Source organism: Passer montanus, unplaced genomic scaffold (genome assembly GCF_014805655.1).
Source record: "Passer montanus isolate IOZ18808 unplaced genomic scaffold, ASM1480565v1 scaffold89, whole genome shotgun sequence".
In the NCBI taxonomy this organism is placed as follows: domain Eukaryota; kingdom Metazoa; phylum Chordata; class Aves; order Passeriformes; family Passeridae; genus Passer; species Passer montanus.
In genome coordinates this window covers 434,740-450,626 of record NW_024374256.1, presented here as the reverse complement: position 1 = coordinate 450,626, position 15,887 = coordinate 434,740, and the positions used below count along the sequence as shown (strand labels likewise).

At 62.5% G+C, this 15,887-nt stretch overlaps 1 protein-coding gene across 4 annotated transcripts; it reads left to right on the top strand.

The window, feature by feature from the left end:
• The first annotated feature begins 10,251 nt into the window (after nucleotides 1-10,251).
• On the top strand, nucleotides 10,252-15,716 carry SYNC (syncoilin, intermediate filament protein). Of its 4 annotated transcripts, none has more exons than XM_039733511.1 (5): nucleotides 10,257-10,430; nucleotides 11,615-12,027; nucleotides 12,088-12,974; nucleotides 14,110-14,234; nucleotides 15,162-15,716. In XM_039733511.1, the coding sequence occupies exons 1-5, from the start codon at nucleotides 10,387-10,389 to the stop codon at nucleotides 15,223-15,225; spliced, it is 1,533 nt and encodes a 510-aa protein (XP_039589445.1). In that variant the 5' UTR covers nucleotides 10,257-10,386; the 3' UTR covers nucleotides 15,226-15,716. The 4 variants fall into 4 exon arrangements, with proteins under 4 accessions (XP_039589443.1, XP_039589445.1, XP_039589444.1 ...); XM_039733510.1 differs by having other exon boundaries at nucleotides 10,258-10,430; nucleotides 11,615-11,967; nucleotides 12,028-12,974; XM_039733509.1 differs by having other exon boundaries at nucleotides 10,252-10,430; nucleotides 11,615-12,959.
• The last annotated feature ends 171 nt before the right edge of the window (nucleotides 15,717-15,887 follow it).

The following is a 15,887-nucleotide window of genomic DNA, read 5'->3' as shown; positions in this document are numbered from 1 at the left end:
AGCTCGGGGCTCAACTGTGTTTACACCAAACCGTGCGTGGCAGCAGAGGATGGAGGCAATAATTGTCCAGGGAGATTCCACAGCTCAGCCCCACATTTCCTTGAGGGCTCACGTGCACCCTGTGGCATCAAATGTCACCAGCACAGAATCACGGAATTATTAAGGTTGGAAAAACCCTCCAAGATCAGCAAAGCCAACCTGTGATCAAACCCCACCTTGTCAACCAGCCCAGAGCGCCGAGTGCCACGTCCAGTTGTTTCTTGAACTCCTCCCAGTGCTTAAAAACCCTTTCCATGAAGGAGCTGAGCACGATCCCCACCACAGCCCAGCCCCTCCACCCTCTGCTCGCCCTGCACATGGCAAATCCCCAGTCCCAACAAGCACTTGCTGCTGCTACAAAGCAGCTGTGAGCATTGAAAGCTTTATTTTTAACATCACTATCCCCCACCCCAGTTCAGGAAATCATTGCTGCTGGACTAAGCTGGCATCAAAAAGGAGGAAAAAAAAAAGAAAAAAGAAAAAAGCCAACCCTAATTTAATATTTCTGGAACATCGGTTCCTTTACTTCATCAAGGAATTAAGAGGAATGTTGTGAAAGCTGGATAAAGCAGCAGCCAAAAAAACCAGACTAAAAGCACTGGACCCCAGCACCAGCTCATCCCTCACCCCAGAGCTGTGTTCACAGCTCTGCACCCCGAAATCCAGCCCAGGCACCCCAAATCCTCGCTCTGCGTTTGGCCCTTGGCACAGCCCGGCTGCTCTCCCCGCCGGGGCTCAATCTCTGCTCTGCCTCCAGAGGTTACTGTGGAAATAAACCCTGGAGCGGCTGGGACTGCACCTGCAGCCAAACATCAGAGCATCCAGGGGATGCAATTCCAGCTGGGATGGAGCCACCCCCCCTCCCAGAGCCCCTGGGGTCCCCCAGGGGCGGCTGATGCTCGCCCAGGAGGGGATTAGGGAGCCTTTCCTCCCAGCTCAGCTGTTTGGGCAGCCAGAGATGGGATTGCTGACAGCCACGGGACCCAGGGGATTGATCCGAGTGGAAACGCTCTCATCCTCCCCTGCCTGATTTCAGTGCTGAGCAATGCTGGCATCACCAGTGCCCACAGACAGCGGGCAGATGCTCAGGGGTGAGCCCTGACCCATGAGCCCTGGGGTGAATTCTCTCTCCCATCCCCTGGAGCCATCCTGCTCCCCGTGCTCAGGGGTGAGCCCTGACCCATGAGCCCTGGGGTGAATTCTCTCTCCCATCCCCTGGAGCCATCCTGCTCCCCTCCCCATCACCAGGATGGTCAGGCTCGCCCCCTCCCAAACCCACAGCCAAATCCACCTGGGAAAGGGCAGGGTGATGGCTCAGGGGCTGATCCAACACCCCCAGCACCACACGGGCACAGGGCAGGCTGAGGCACTCCGAGCCTGCTGCAGCTCTCCCGTCCCCCTCCCACAGCTCCCAGCTGATGTTTGGGATAATTCCCAGCTGGTCCCGCTGCCTCCGGGCGGGTCAGAGCCGCCGGAAAGCACCCGGGGCTAACCCTCCTTCCTCCCCACAGCCCAGCCCAGCCCCGTGAGGCACCCTGACCCCCATGCCCGGGGACACGTTATCCCCATCCCCGGGGCGGTGCAGCGCAGCCGGAGGCGCTGGAGCAGGGAGGGGCTCCTGGCGAGCTCTCCCTGCTGGAACTGCACGGGAGGCGGATTCAGTCACGCAGGCAAGCTGCAACCGCTGCACATCTGCAGCGCTTCTGCCGCCACTCCAGGGGAGGCGAGACCAGGGGGAATTTGGGGCGCCTCCCGTCCATCCCACGGGATGGCAGCGCTGGGAAAAGCGCAGGCAGAGGGGAGGGATCCCCGGGCTGGGGCACTGAACGCCCCTCCATCGCCAGCACGGGCTGTGGCACTCAGGACAGCTCTCCTGGGTGGGACAGCGGGGTGGCAGTGCAGGCACAGAGCCCTGGCTGGCACGAGCTGCCACAGCCAGGTCCCCGAGCTGTGACCCTGGCGGGCCGTGACTTGGCATTTTGAGGATTAGCTGGTGAACGGTACAACTTCAGGGGAAGGGAAAAAAAATGGAAAAAAAGGGTTGGCAGAGCTGCTGGGGGCGTTTCTGCTGTGAAGAGGAACATCACATGCTCCGGCACATCTCGTTTTTTCTGCTCAGGTTTCAGTGCCGGGCCGTGGCAGCGGCGTCCACACACGAGAGCTGGGAAGGAACCACCGGCAGCACCTGAGGGATCAGCCCAGGAGGGAGCTCAGCTCTTCCCAAGCCTCTTTTCCTTTCCACGGCCACTCCTGTCCCAGCACAGATCCCTGTGTGCTCCTGCACGCAGCACACAGGCTTGGGTGCCTGGAATTTCACTCCCTGGAGCAAATTGAGGAAGAAAGTCCCAGCTGACACCCTGCTGTGCTTGGGTGCCACAGAAGAGGCCTCTCCCTTGGCAAAAGAGCCAAAACATGGCTGGCAGAGGTGCCCTCGGGGAGGGCAGGGGTGTGACACAGACGGTGTCCCAAGGGTGTGGGGTGGGACAGGCTTTTGGGGTGATCCCTCCTTGTTGGGACAGCCACTGCTGCCAAAGCAGCGCCGAGGAGAGGAGCGTGACCAGACAAGCCAGCACCCATCGCTCTGCCAAAGCTCCCTGGCTGAGCCCTGGCATCCCCAAAACAGCTCCAGGATGGCCAGGAGAGGGGACCCAGAGCAGCTTCCCCTGCAGGACTGTCCTGCTCAGGGTGGCAGGGACGTGGCTGGGCCATGGAGGGGCCGGGGTGAGGGCCATATCTGGGACAGGAAGGGCCACACCTGGAGCACGCAAACACCCTGCCCAGGAGGAGGAGGAGGAGGAGGTGGCAGCGGCTGGCATCCCTCCAGATTTCCCTCAGCCCCAGTGACCTTCTGACTCAGCGCAGGGAGAACCTACCCAGTGAACCAGCACCAGCCCCGGGGCTGGGGCCAGATCGTGCCAGGGACTGCCGGATCCATCCTGCTGCCACCACGGCCCCATGGCCACCGCCACCACCACTGCCACCATGCCACTGCCACCTCCACTGCCACCATGCCACTGCCACCTCCACTGCCACCATGCCACTGCCACCACCACTGCCACCACGCCACTGCCACCTCCACTGCCACCATGCCACTGCCACCATGCCACTGCCACCTCCTTGCCCCTTTTCAGCCACCCCTGCTGCCACCGCAGCCAGCAACCCCACCCCACCTGGCCACCACCGTGGCCAGCCCCTGTGCCCCTCCTGTGCCCCCTCTTTAGCCACGGCCGTGGTCACCACCTCAACTCCTGTCCAGCCCCCACGGTGACCCCTCTTTGGCCACCTCCAGGGTCACCATCCTGACCCTCCCTGGCTTCCACTGTAGCACCTCCTCGGCCTCCATGGCCACCACCTTGACCTCTCCTTCACCACCTCCACGGCCACTGCCGTGACTCCTCCTTGGCCACTGCCACCACCCTGAGCCCTCCACAGCCACCAGCCTTATCCCTCCTTGCCTTCTGCCCTGGCCACCATTGCCACCACCACCCCAACAACCCCTCGCCCACTCCCACAGCCACCACTCAACGCTCTGCCATCACTCCAACACCACCGTGGCCACCACTGTGCCCCTCCTTGGCCACCGCCGTGACCCCTCCTTGGCCACCGCCGTGACCCCTCCTTGGCCACCGCCGTGACCCCTCCCTGGCCACCGCCGTGGCCACCACCTCGACACCTCTTTGAGCAGCTCCCTGAAATCTTCACCCCCACTGCGGCCACCCCCGTGACCCCTCCTTCAGTGCCACCGTGGCCGCCTCCCCGCCCGCTCCTCACCTGCTCCCTCCGTCCCTCCCGAGCCGCTGCCGTCCTTGGGCGGCCGCCGCCGGCCCCGGAGCCAGCTGAACGCCCGGCGCAGCGAGTTCGCCCGGGATTTCTTCCGCCGGGGGGGAGCCCCGGGAGCCTCCGCCGAGCCGCCGCCGCCGCCGCCCCGCTCCGGGTCCCGCTCCCCGCCCGCCGCGCTCCGGCTGCAGCCCCGGCCCCGCTCCGGGCTCCCGCCGAGCGCCCGGCGCCGACGGAAAGTTTCAGTGCGGGGCGGGGCCGGGCTGCGGGAGCTCCGCCCGCACCGGCGCCCGCCCCCCGCCCGCAGGTGGCCCCGGGGGCGTGGGGAGCGGGGACCCTCCCCTCGGTGCCGCCGGGGTCGCTCCCGCGGCCGCCGGAGCTCCCCGGGGTGTTCCTCCCGTTCCCGGCTTTGTCCCCTCGCTGCCCGCGCGGGGGGCGCTGCGGGGACAGCGCGGGGTGGTCCCGGCCCTTGGGACCCTCTGTTGTCCCCGCCCGAGGTGCTGAGCGCCAGCGGGGGGCAGGAGAACCGGGAAACACCGAGTGGAGCGGGAATTGCAGCATCGTCACCCCCGGGGCGGCGTCCGGCTCATCCCGGGGGACCGGCCCTGTCCTGGCCCTGTCCTGGCCCTGTCCTGGCCCTGGTCTGGCCCTGTCCTGTCCTGGCCCTGTCCTGTCCTGGCCCTGGCCCTGTCCTGGCCCTGTCCTGGCCCTGTCCTGTCCTGGCCTGGCCCTGTCCTGGCCCTGTCCTGGCCCTGTGCTGGCCCTGGTCTGGCCCTGCCTTGGCCCTGCCTTGGCCCTGTCCTGGCCCTGGTCTGGCCCTGGCCCTGTCCTGGCGCTGCCTTGGCCCTGTCCTGCCCCTGTGCTGGCCCTGTGCTGGCCCTGTCCTGGCCCTGTCCTGGCCCTGGTCTGGCCCCGGCCCTGCCCTGGCCCTGTCCTGGCCCTGCCCTGGCCCTGCCCTGGCCCTGTGCTGGCCCTGTCCTGACCCTGTCCTGGCCCTGGCCCTGGCCTCTGGCGCTGCCTTGGCCCTGTCCTGCCCCTGTGCTGGCCCTGTGCTGGCCCTGTCCTGGCCCTGTCCTGGCCCGGCCCCGGCCCTGGCCTGGCCCCAGGGACAAGCCAGAGCTGGCAGCCGTGTCCTGCCCGTGCCCTCCCATCCCGCAGCCGCCGCCGGTTCCTCCCCTGACGGCCCCGGGGTGACACCTGCCCTGTCACCGCCAGTGGCAGCGCCCAGGGGGACCCAGCGCTCCCTCCTGGGCACGCCTGAGGCCACCAAGGCTCTGCCAGCAGCCTGTGCCATGCTGCTGCTTGCTGCTAATGGCAAATCAGCTCCTGAAAACGGAATGCCAGGGGGCGAGGGAGGAACTCAGCAATTCAGCCTCCCGCGTGGCTCCAGGCTCTGCCTGAGGCCAGGAGAGCTCCAGGAGCTCTGGGGAAGGATTTCCCTGCCCAGCACAAGCTGCTCAGGAGCACGATCACTCCAATCTGATCTAGATTAGATTTCAGGAAGAAATCCTTCCCTGTGAGGGAGGCAGGCCCTGGCACAGGTGCCAGAGCAGCTGTGGCTGCCCCTGCATCCCTGGCAGTGCCCAAGGCCAGGCTGGACGGGGCTTGGAGCAGCCCGGGACAGTGGGAGGTGTCCCTGCCATGGCAGGGGGTGGGACAAGATGAGTTTTAAGTTCCCTCCCAACACAAACCATTCCATGACTCTGTGCTCCAGCTGAGGGGACAGCAGCACGAGCAGGGGCTGGGCTGGAGCAGCAGCAGGTTGGTGACAGGACACTGGCAAAGCCAAGGCAGGGATCCCAACAAGAGCACAGGTGGTTTCTGCTGCATTTCCCCGCTCCTGGCTCCTGGCTCCTGGGGTTTGGGTCCCTGTGTTTCCTGCTGGCTGTGCTGGAGCCACATCCTCCCCTGGCCACACGCCCGGAGGAGTTTGCCAGCTGCTGGAAATGGCTGGAAGGGTTTTAAAAGCAAGAAGCCTCTCCATCCCTCAGGCTTCCCAGCACATCAGCATCTCCTGTGGGATTCAGGCACTGGCTCTGTGCAAGCCTGAGCATCCAGCTGCTTCCCAGGAGCACCAGAGACCAGAGATGGGGATTTGGCTCCAAACCTGGGGGACACCTGAGGAAAGGCCAGAATTTGCTGGGCTTTTGTGTCCCTGCCCCACATCCCCCTCCCCTCTATCCATCTGAACCCAAACTCAAGATTGAAATGAGCACTGGAAGGAGCTGGGCAGAAATTTCCTGGCACCTCTGTGCCCCTCCATGGTGCCAGGGGGTTGATTCATTTCCAGCATGAAGGCTGAGAGTGTCACTGCTCCCTGGGCTGTGCTGACCCACGTCGAGCTGAGCTGCCCTGAGGACATTCTGATCCCAGTTGGGGTGTCTGTGTGGACTTTCTGCTGCTGGCTCTGACTTCCAAGTCATTAGCCTCCAAAAAAATCCCATTTTTCATCTTTCCCCTCCTCGTGTGGCAGCAGAACCAGTTTGAAAAATATTTCTGCACAGAGGAATGGAGCATTGTCCAAATAATCCCAGTGAGAGGGGGGCAGAGGATCGGTTACACTGCAGGGAGAGCTCCCATCAGAGGGGCCAGGGAAGCACAGGAGGAAGGTGAAGAGGGGACCCCACGAAGCAAAACCAGGGAAGCACAGGAGGAAGGTGAAGAGGAAGGCTGTCCCAGCCCTAGAAATTCCAGGAGCTCACCAGCACTTCGTGGAGGGCCCCAGAGAGCTCCAGCAGGGTCCCCAGCTGGGTAGCTCATTGCCACTTTGACCACAGGACTCTCCTGGGGACAGCAGCTGCCACAAGAGCTCAGCTCCCCCAGACCCAGGCACGGGGCAGGCAGAGACTCTGCCCCGTCCCCAGGTGAAACGGGGACCCCGGGAAGCAAACCCCAGAAAAAAGAAGCCAAAGCATCGGCCGGCAGCGGTGGCATCTCGCTCTTGAGCAGCTCCTGCAGCCTCGGGCCGTGCTCATGTCCCCTGCCCCCATTTCCGTCCCCCGGCGGGGACACGGAGCCCTGGCTGCTCCCTCATTACTCATTAACGCCGGGACAAGGTCCTCCCGCACCCCTCGGAGCCCCGTGCGTGCCCCGAGCAGGCGCTGCCGGCCCCAAAGCCCTTCTGCCGGCAGCTCCTGCTGCTCCCCGTTTCTCGCCCGGGGGATGGACAAAGCCAGCGCGGGGCCGGGGCCGCGGTGACCCCGCTGGCGATCGCTGGGACACGGGCACCGCCGCTGGTGCTGCTGAAAATCAGCGCGGTTGTGAAAGCGGGGTTTAAAAATGCCACAGGAAAAGGGATGTCCTTGCTCAGGGGCCGGGCACAGGGAATGGGGAGAATAAATAGAAGTTGGGGTCTCTCTTTGCCAGCTCCCTCGTGCTGGAAGGGACAGCTCGGGCACAGCAGCGTCACCCGCGCGGTGACAGGGACAGGCGGCCGCCAGAGGCACCTCCTGCCGCTGTGTGAGCGTCCTGAACCTTCCCGGGAAGAGAAAAGCCCGTGGGAACGGCAGCACGGCCTCGGTGCCATGTGGGATGCCACATCCGAGCTGCCCCCAGGGCTGGCACAGCCGCCACGGGGCTGACAGCGAGTGCCAGCCCCGGCCCGGGGTGTGACACGGGTGACACCCGGGCTGCCGGCGGAGCTGCAGAGTTTAACCCGAATATTTGAGAGGAGCGGGGCGTGGGAGCGGGCATCCCGGGAATCCCGGCAGCTGGAGCCGCCCCTCGGCCCCGCTGCCTCCCGGCCGGGCCGGTGCCTCCCTCCGGAGCTGCTGGGACGTGTCCTCACCCCCAGCCTGACCCAGGCAAGGGGGAGCCCTTATCCCAAGGTCCCTGCGGGCCTTCGGGCTCCCCTTTCATCCCTGCCCCAGCTGGGCACATGCCCACCTTTCACTGCTCCTCCTCCTCCATCCCCGCCGGGCAACCTCCCCTCCCTCGCCAGGGTCACCCCAGCTCTCAGCGGGGGAAACTGAGGCAGGAGGCGAAGCAAACCAGCTTGTTCCCGAGGGGACAGTGACATCCGGCTGGGTGAGTCCCCCCACGCGAGCTGGGCAGCCACCCGGGGACCCCTGAGGCGGCTGTGCCACCGTGCGAGGGCAGGGCAGGAGGGCGGCACCGCCCTCGCAGCCAGGACCTTCCCTGGAAGCGCTCCCGGCTCCGGCATGAATCACACTTTCCCCCGGGATCGGATTGCAGCTCCTGCTCTCGAGGGGCCGCGTCTGGCACCCCCCGCGCCCTCGGCAAACAGAGCACGAGCGGGCACAGCGCTCCCGAAGCCCATCCAATGCCAGCTGCAATTCCCTCTGCCAGCTGCAGTCCCATGGTGGGACAGAACCCCACGGGGCTGCCAGAGCCGGGCTGCTGCTTCCAGCCTGTCCCTGAAGATCGCGCAAAGACTGGGAGAAATGTTGTTTTTCAAAGCGTTGATGCATTTCAGAAACAGAACGATTCCGATCCTTCGGTTTTACCAAGCACCTGAACCCGGGCGTTTGCATTTCTTGTGAAACACTTGATTTGGAACATTTCAGTGTTTTTTCATCACTGCACACACACCTCTCCTACACATTCCCAACAGGAGGATCTGAAATCCAGCAGCTTTTTTTTTCTTTTTCTTTTTGCAGGGGGACGGAGCTGCCGTGGCAGTGCCAGGCTGGTGCCACCGCGGTGCCACCGCGGTGCCGCCTGGCTCCCTGCCCTTGGGGCAGATCTGCCGAGCGTGACGGGAAGGAAAAATCCAGCAGGAAGGGAGGCACGGCCCCAGGGCCGCAGAGAGGGGGTGCGGCCCCGCAGCTGCCCCTGCCTGCTGCCACCCGCTCCGCCGGGCACGCCGCGTTGGCAGCTCCCTCCAGCCGGATCTCAAACTCTCCGTCTCTCCAGCTCTCTCCTGGTTTTCCCTCGCCTCTGGCAGCGCCGGTGCCAGCTCTGTTTACCGGAGCAAAGTCCGCGCTGCTCGCTGCCGGTGCGTTCCCTGCACGGCCCGGCCCCGGACACCGGGGACACCGGGACACCGGGGACACCGGGACACCGGGACACCGGGACACCGGAGCCCGCTGTTGCCTGGTTATATCCACAAAACATCCCCGTGCCGGGCCTGGGCCGGGGTATCCGCTTACGGAGGGGAACAGCTGAGCCTCCTCCCTCCCCACCCTCCCCTGGCAGCTCACCAGAGGAAGCCCGGCCCGGGCTCGTCGCTGTCATTGTCCCCTCCAGGCCCTACAAGGGGTGTTGGACCCAGTCCCTGCGATCCGCAGGTTTCTCCCCTTGGCGGTGGCAGCTCTGGATAGATATTTATACACCCAACTTGTGCGAATTAACAGCATTCCTCTCTGATTGAGTCAAAAATAGAGGCGCTTCATGGAAAAAAAGAGAGAAAAAGAAGGTGTGCCGGGCTGAAAAAAGCAACGGGATCCAAAAAAAGAGAGAAAAAAACCCCACTCAAATCTCCCTTTTCCTTTTAAAGCTCTGTTCCCGAAGGATGGACCGGCGCTGTTATTTTAAACCTGATTTCTGCGGCCCCGTGGCCAGCGAGCCACGGGCAAGGTGGGGTGGCAGCAGCGATGTCACCGCCTGTGCTGCGCGCTGCTGGGGCGTTTTGGGGCACTTGAACTTCCTGAGAGCCGAGTGCCGACTTCCTGGGCACGGCGGGAGCGGGCAGAGGTAGGCTCGGGGGGCACCCACGCCGTGACCCCAGGGTGATGCACCCACTCCCACGTGGCAAAATATGTCTAAATTTGGGGTTTTAGATAAATATTTGTTGGTGATATGATGCATAAATATGGGTTGAGGGTCCACGGAGTGGGGAGAATGTGGATGGGCACCAAGGGAGGGAAGAGATGTGGGTGGGCAGAGGTGGGAGACCAGGAGGGTGAGGGCAGTGTTGCTGCTGGACACCCAGGAGTGTGACCACGGGGCTTTGCAGAGAGAAATGTCACTTTCTGCACCCCCAAAACAGAGGGAAAAGGGTGGCAGGGATCGGTTCTGGGGCGGAAGAGGAAGCAGAGGCTGTGCTCTGCCATTACTGGGGTTTGTGGGTTTGTGGGGCGTAGAAAGGACCCCGAGACATCAGTATTGAACCCATGGATAACCAATGCCTGGGAGTGCAGCACTGTGCTGCCAGCAGCCTCACAAATCCCATTCCATCCTCGGGATGAGCCCCAACCTCCATCCCCTGGCACTTCCCTCCCACCTCAGCCCAACCCCACGGCCCTGGGGGACCCCACCGAGACACCCCATCATCCCCACCCCGTCCTGGCCACAATCCCGGCGGGATGGGGACCTGTGGCTCGGGAAGGGGCCACAAAACCCGGCTGGCCATAAATCAGGGCTGGGAACAGCCGGGGCGGGATGGGCGCTGCCCCCAGGGCTGCGGGCTGGCTGCAGCCCTGCGGCTGCCTCTGCCAGGGATGCAGCCTGTGGGCCTTCCCCGCCCTCCTCCTCCTCCTCCTCCCCGGGGCGGAGGAAGGCAGCGGCCGCAGCTGGCACTGCAGGCGGTGGCCGGGGAAGCGGCTGCTCCGCGGAGTCTGATTTCCAGCGCTGTTTATTAATAACCCCTCTCCGCCCCATGCTAAGCCCATGTGCAGCGCAGAGCCGGCGGCGCTGGGCTCCGGGGGAGGAAGGTAAGAGCCCACCCGGGCTGCCCAGGAAGGGGCCGGGGTCCTGCGGGGGGTGCTCGGCCAGGTGGGGTGGGGGGTCTGGGGTTCGGCATTCCCGGCGCTCGGGAACGGTCAGGGAGGGCCGGAGGTCCCTCTGGGGCACGCAGGAGTTTCGGGGGGATGCGGGGCGGTGGGAGGGACAGAGGGGAGGCAGGACACGGCGCCCTCCCCTCCCGTGCTGCCCCCGCGGAGCGGCCCCAAGAACTTCCAAAAACAAGAGCAGGCAGAGGGGAGGGCGAGGAAAACCGGGCAGAGGAGCTTTCCCCCACCTTTGCAGGGGCTGCCCCTTCTCCAGCCGCGTCCGAGGCTGCGGTGTGGCAGCAGTGCCGAAAACTGCCTTATTAGGAGAGAAACTATCGGGGAAAATCAGATCTTTGCTTAAAGCCGCTGCTCCGAGCGCAGCGCTGCCCGTGGGTGCCAGCCTGCGCTCATTCCTCAGGGGATGACTAGACATGAGCTCAGCGGCGTGGCCGGGAGGTGAGAGCATCCTCCCACCCATCCCACCGGTCCTGGCGGCAGCGGGAAAACCCCGGCTCGTCCCCGAGCGTTGTCGCGTCCATCCCACCCGAAGAGCAGCCGGGAGAAGGCGACAGCGGCGTTCGGCGGGGCGGCCGCGCTGGGGACAGTGCCGGGTCGGATGACTCGGCAAAGCGGCTCCTGCTGCAGGCGCTGCCGCTCGCCCCGGGCTCTGCGTGCGGGGCTTGCTCGGTCTCAGCCATCCCGGAGCCTGCCCGGCCTTCCAGCAGCGCATTCCCTTGCCGTGAGGTTATGGCACACCGAGAAAACCCCGGCGGGTTTCGCAGGGAGCGCTGGCACGGGTCAGCTCGGTGCCGCTGGGGGGGCTGGTCCTGGCAGGCTGGCACAGGAGCAGTTCTGGGGTTTGGGGTCTGGGTTTGCACGCCTCGCTCCTCCTCCGCGGCAGTCAGACACTCTGATAGGGTTTTAATGGGGTTTTCTTTCCTCGTTTTGGACAGTCTGGGCCCAAATTGTCACCAGGGTGTTGAGCTCAGCCCTGTGGGTGACACAGGCATGGGCACAGCAGCAGGGCCGTGGTGGGACCCCCTGGCTCTGGGGTCTCACAGGGTGGGGAGGACAGGCTGAGACCTGTTACACTCATTGCTCTGGTTCACACCCCCTCTCCTTCCCAGGGACCTGATGGCACAGCCCGAGCCCCCTCTGGAGCTGCAGCTGGATGAAGCCAGAGCACCCCCAGCCCCACAGGGAGCAGCTGAAGGAGCTGCTCCACACCCAGACCGTCCTCACAGCCCCTTGGATCCAGCAGGGAATGGATCTAAACCCCTGCACAGGGGCAGCCCAGACCCCAGCCAGGAGCTGCAGGCTGCCAGCAGGGATCCTCCCCTGGAGATAAACACACCAGGGACTCAGGGGGATGAGGGTGCAGCCGGGGCTGGGATCCCGCTGGACGTGGATGCAGAGGGGACAGGAATCCCACTGGACATGGATGCAGACAGGGTAGAGATTCCTCTGGACGTGGATGAAGGTGGGACAGGGATCCCGCTGGATGAGGATACAGCAGGAACTCTGCTGGACGTGGATGAAGGTGGGACAGGGATCCCAGTGGATGAGGATACAGCAGGAATTCCTCTGGACGTGGATGAAGGTGGGACAGGGATCCCAGTGGATGGAGCAGGGATCCCAGTGGCCATGGACACAGACAGGGCAGGGATCCCAGACAGTGCAGATGGGGCAGGGATCCCGCTGGACATGGACACAGAGGGAGCAGGCGGCCCTCTGGATGCCGACGCCACAGAACACCAGTGCCTGACCCTGGAGGAGCTGGGGAATTATTTCCAGGAGTGCATCGAGGTCGTGGAGCAGCTGGAGAGGGAGCGGGACAGCCTGATCGCCGAGCTGGCGCAGCTGCGCGAGCCGGCGCTGCAGGAGATCCGCCATGCCCACGAGGAGATCCAGGCGGCCTGCAGGCTGCTGGCCAAGGTGGAGCTGGAGAGGGACAACCTGCGCGACGAGATCCGCCAGATCAAGCAGAAGCTCTTCAAGGTGACCAAGGAGTGCGTGGCCTGCCAGTACCAGCTGGAGAGCCGGCGGCACGACCTCTCCCAGCACGCCGCCTACCAGGGCGAGCTGCAGAGCCAGGCGGGGCAGCTCTCGGGGGAGCTCTCCCAGCTGAAGGAGACCTGCGAGAAGGAGAAGGAAGTCCTGAGGCAGCGCCTGGAGGCTCCTCCCTGCCGGCAGGACAACCTGTACCTGCAGGAGAGCCGCAGGCTGTCGCTGGAGTTCGAGAGCTTCGTGGCCGAGAGCCGGCGGGGGCTGGAGGAGCACTACGAGCCGCAGCTGCTGCGGCTGCTGGAGCGGCGCGAGGCCGGGGCCAAGGCGCTGCAGGAGATGCAGGGAGAGATCCAGGGCATGAAGGAAGCCCTGAGGCCCTTGCAGGGCGAGGTCAGCCGGTTGAGGCTGCAGAACCGCAGCCTGGAGGAGCAGATTGTCCTGGTCAAGCAGAAGAGGGATGAGGAGGTCGGGCAGTACCGGGTACGGGCCCCGAAGGGCACAGCTCCGTCCTCTTGGGAGAGTGGGGGCTGTGCTTGGCACCCAGGGAAACGGGCGTGCTGCAGGGTTTGCTTGTAGGGCCCAGGGAAATGGGGTGGATGAGGATGGGGAGGATGTGGAATGTCTTCTGCTGGTGGGAATCAAAATTCTCCCAGACCCTGGCGTGAAACAGCAGCCCCTGGGCCTAAGGCAAACCCAGAGATGTGGTGGGAAAGCTTGGGGCTTCACACAGCTTGGAAAATAGGTTTCTCCTGCATATCTTCACTTGGTTTTGGCCCCTCAGAAATGGCTCCAGGGATGAGGTGGAAGGGATGGGGGATTTCCTTCCCAAAGCTCAGCGCCACTGCTGGGCACAGGCACCAGACCCTTCCCACAGCTCCTCTGAGCACAGCACTGAGCCAAGATGCCTGGAAAAGCCAGTTTTAAATACAGGTGGCTTTTCTTTTCCTGCTGGGGCAGGTTCTGCCCTTCCTGCTGCCAAGGAAGGGTCTCACCATATCCCCACAGCCCCAGGCCAGGCTGCCTCCTGGGAGGGTGATTTGGCTGGGCCAGGCATCCCCCTGGCCTGAGGGACGAGGCAATTCAATATCTGCAAGAGCACATTTGGCAAGGAGGCTCCACAATTAATCTCCCCCCTTTCAACACTCTCTGTGCTCAGCTCGCAGTCGCTGCCTCCTCCCAGCAGTTTCTGGAAGCTGCCATTCCTCCCCCTGCCACCACAGCTCCTCCCTGCTGGCGTGGGGATCAGAGCCAGCACCCACACCAAGCTTGGCCTGCATTTTCAGGGTCCCTTGGACCCCTGGTGTGCCTCCACATTTCCCTCTTCCCAAATTCCTTATTTATCTCCCTCTGACTCACGCGTTTATACAGCTCTGGCAGCTTCTCAAAACACACACCAAGTGGTTCAGGGGACAAAACCAAGCAGCCAGGAGAAACCTAAGGACAAAACACAGCCCAGCCCAGCCTAAATCCCCACCTGGGTGTTAAAACAAAGCTTTGTTTGCAGAGGTTTTCAAAGAGGGCAGCTGGGCAGAGGGAGGCACAGGGAGACCCCGAGAGTGAGGGGAGCCCTGCTGCTCCTCCCTCCCTCAGCTACCCACCCCTCTTCTCCCCGCAGGAGCAGGTGGAGGAGCTGGAGGACAGGCTGAAGGAGCTCAAGAACGGGGTGCAGCTCCAGCAGCGCAAGAACCAGGAGCTGGAGGAGCTCAGGAGCAGCCTCCACCGGGAGCTCTCCATCTACAAGTGGGTTGGGTCCGTCCCTGCGGGGCACAGGGGCTGGGGGGGGACGGGGGTGGTGGGGACACGGTCTGGGGACAGCACAGGCTCCTCCGGGCCCCAGCGGGAATTCCAGCTCCTCCGCACAGCAGCACAGAGGGATTTGCTGGGAACCCCCGCAGAGCAGCGGATGGCTTCCCGAGAAGCAGGCGTGGCAATTTAAGTGGTGGTTTCCTCAGGAATATGTGGAAAGGAGCTGAGGTTTGGCTTTGGGAAGCTGGAGCTCTTCTGTCCTGGTTGCACTCAGGGATGAGTGATGTGCAATGTGAATTTCTAAAGCTCCAGAAAACGTCCTTGAGTTTGGGGATTGTTTTACTCACCCAGCTTCGAGCTGCTGTTTTTCCAGCCTTAGCTGGACACAATTTTAACCCTTTTCTTCACCCTCACTGCTCCTTCAGCACTCTTTTTTCCCCTTCTCCACCCAAACTCCTCAGGAGGACATTCCCTAGCCCAAAGGTTTTTTATCCAAGCACAGGGATGAGCTCTCAGCCTGTCCTTGCAGCCTGGGGTTCTCCTAAACCACAGCCCAACATTTAATCCCAAACACAGCAGTGCAGTCTCTTAACTCCTGGAATTTCCAAATGGCCATCCCTGGAAGTGACACCTTTAAATGAGCTTTCACATTTGCTCTGGGGAGCTCAGAGTTAAGTGCAGCTCTGAGCTGCCTTTTCCATCAGCTCCCACCAGAAATGACATTCCCTTCTGTTAAATCCTCTCTGCCAAGGGCTCTGAAGGGCTGGGCCCACACACTCAAGACCATGGACTGAGCCCCTTGAAGTTTTTCCCAATTCCTTTTTCTTCCATACTACAAACAGAATTTTTTTCCCCTCTTTTCTCCAGCCAAAGCACTGATGTAATTATTCCATAGCCTGAATTTCCTTTCTCCCCTCACAGGAGCTGCTTAGAAATCTACGGCCACCTCTGCAAATCGGAGGAGAAAGCAGAGCAGGACTCTTAGAACCACAGAATTTTCCTCTTTGTAGCAAAAGCCAGTGGACAGAGGCTCCAAGGGAGGTCTCCTCGTGCTGCTTTACCCTGCCTGACGTGCAGCAGCTGCCTGGAGCTGGGAACACCAATCCTTTCCCTGGGTATCCCCCCAGGTGCTGCTGCTGCTCTTGATGTAAAACTGCTTTTCCCCAGAGGAGCAGAGCAAACCATCTTTGGCCTGAACAATGGACATGGATGAGGGATAACTGATTGATGTTTTGCTGTGTTTGGGAAAATGTTGTCTTGTTCAAGCCTGCACAGAAAGTTCTGACAGCTGGTGGTAGTGGGGGTTTGACTTTTAAAGTTTACATGCAAGAGAAGCATTCTCCTTTGAAGAGGATTTTCTTTTGTATTTCGAGAGTTTCTGCTGTACTGGGACATGCTCCACAGAAATGAGGTGGTGGGGAAGAGGTTTCCACTTTATATCGAGTCTCACACTGAAAATAAAAGGTCAGAGTTTAAGGAGCCTCTTCATTCTCAGAGCTGCGTCTCAAAGGCCCAAATTTGTCTGTCAAACTGAGGTGGTTGTGTCCAAGTCAAAGTGGTGCAGGATAACAAAAAGGCAGAGTTAAAATGCAGAAAGCAGCAGGGCTTGAGGGAAGAACAATTCAGGGATTTTGTGCCTGCTTGGGG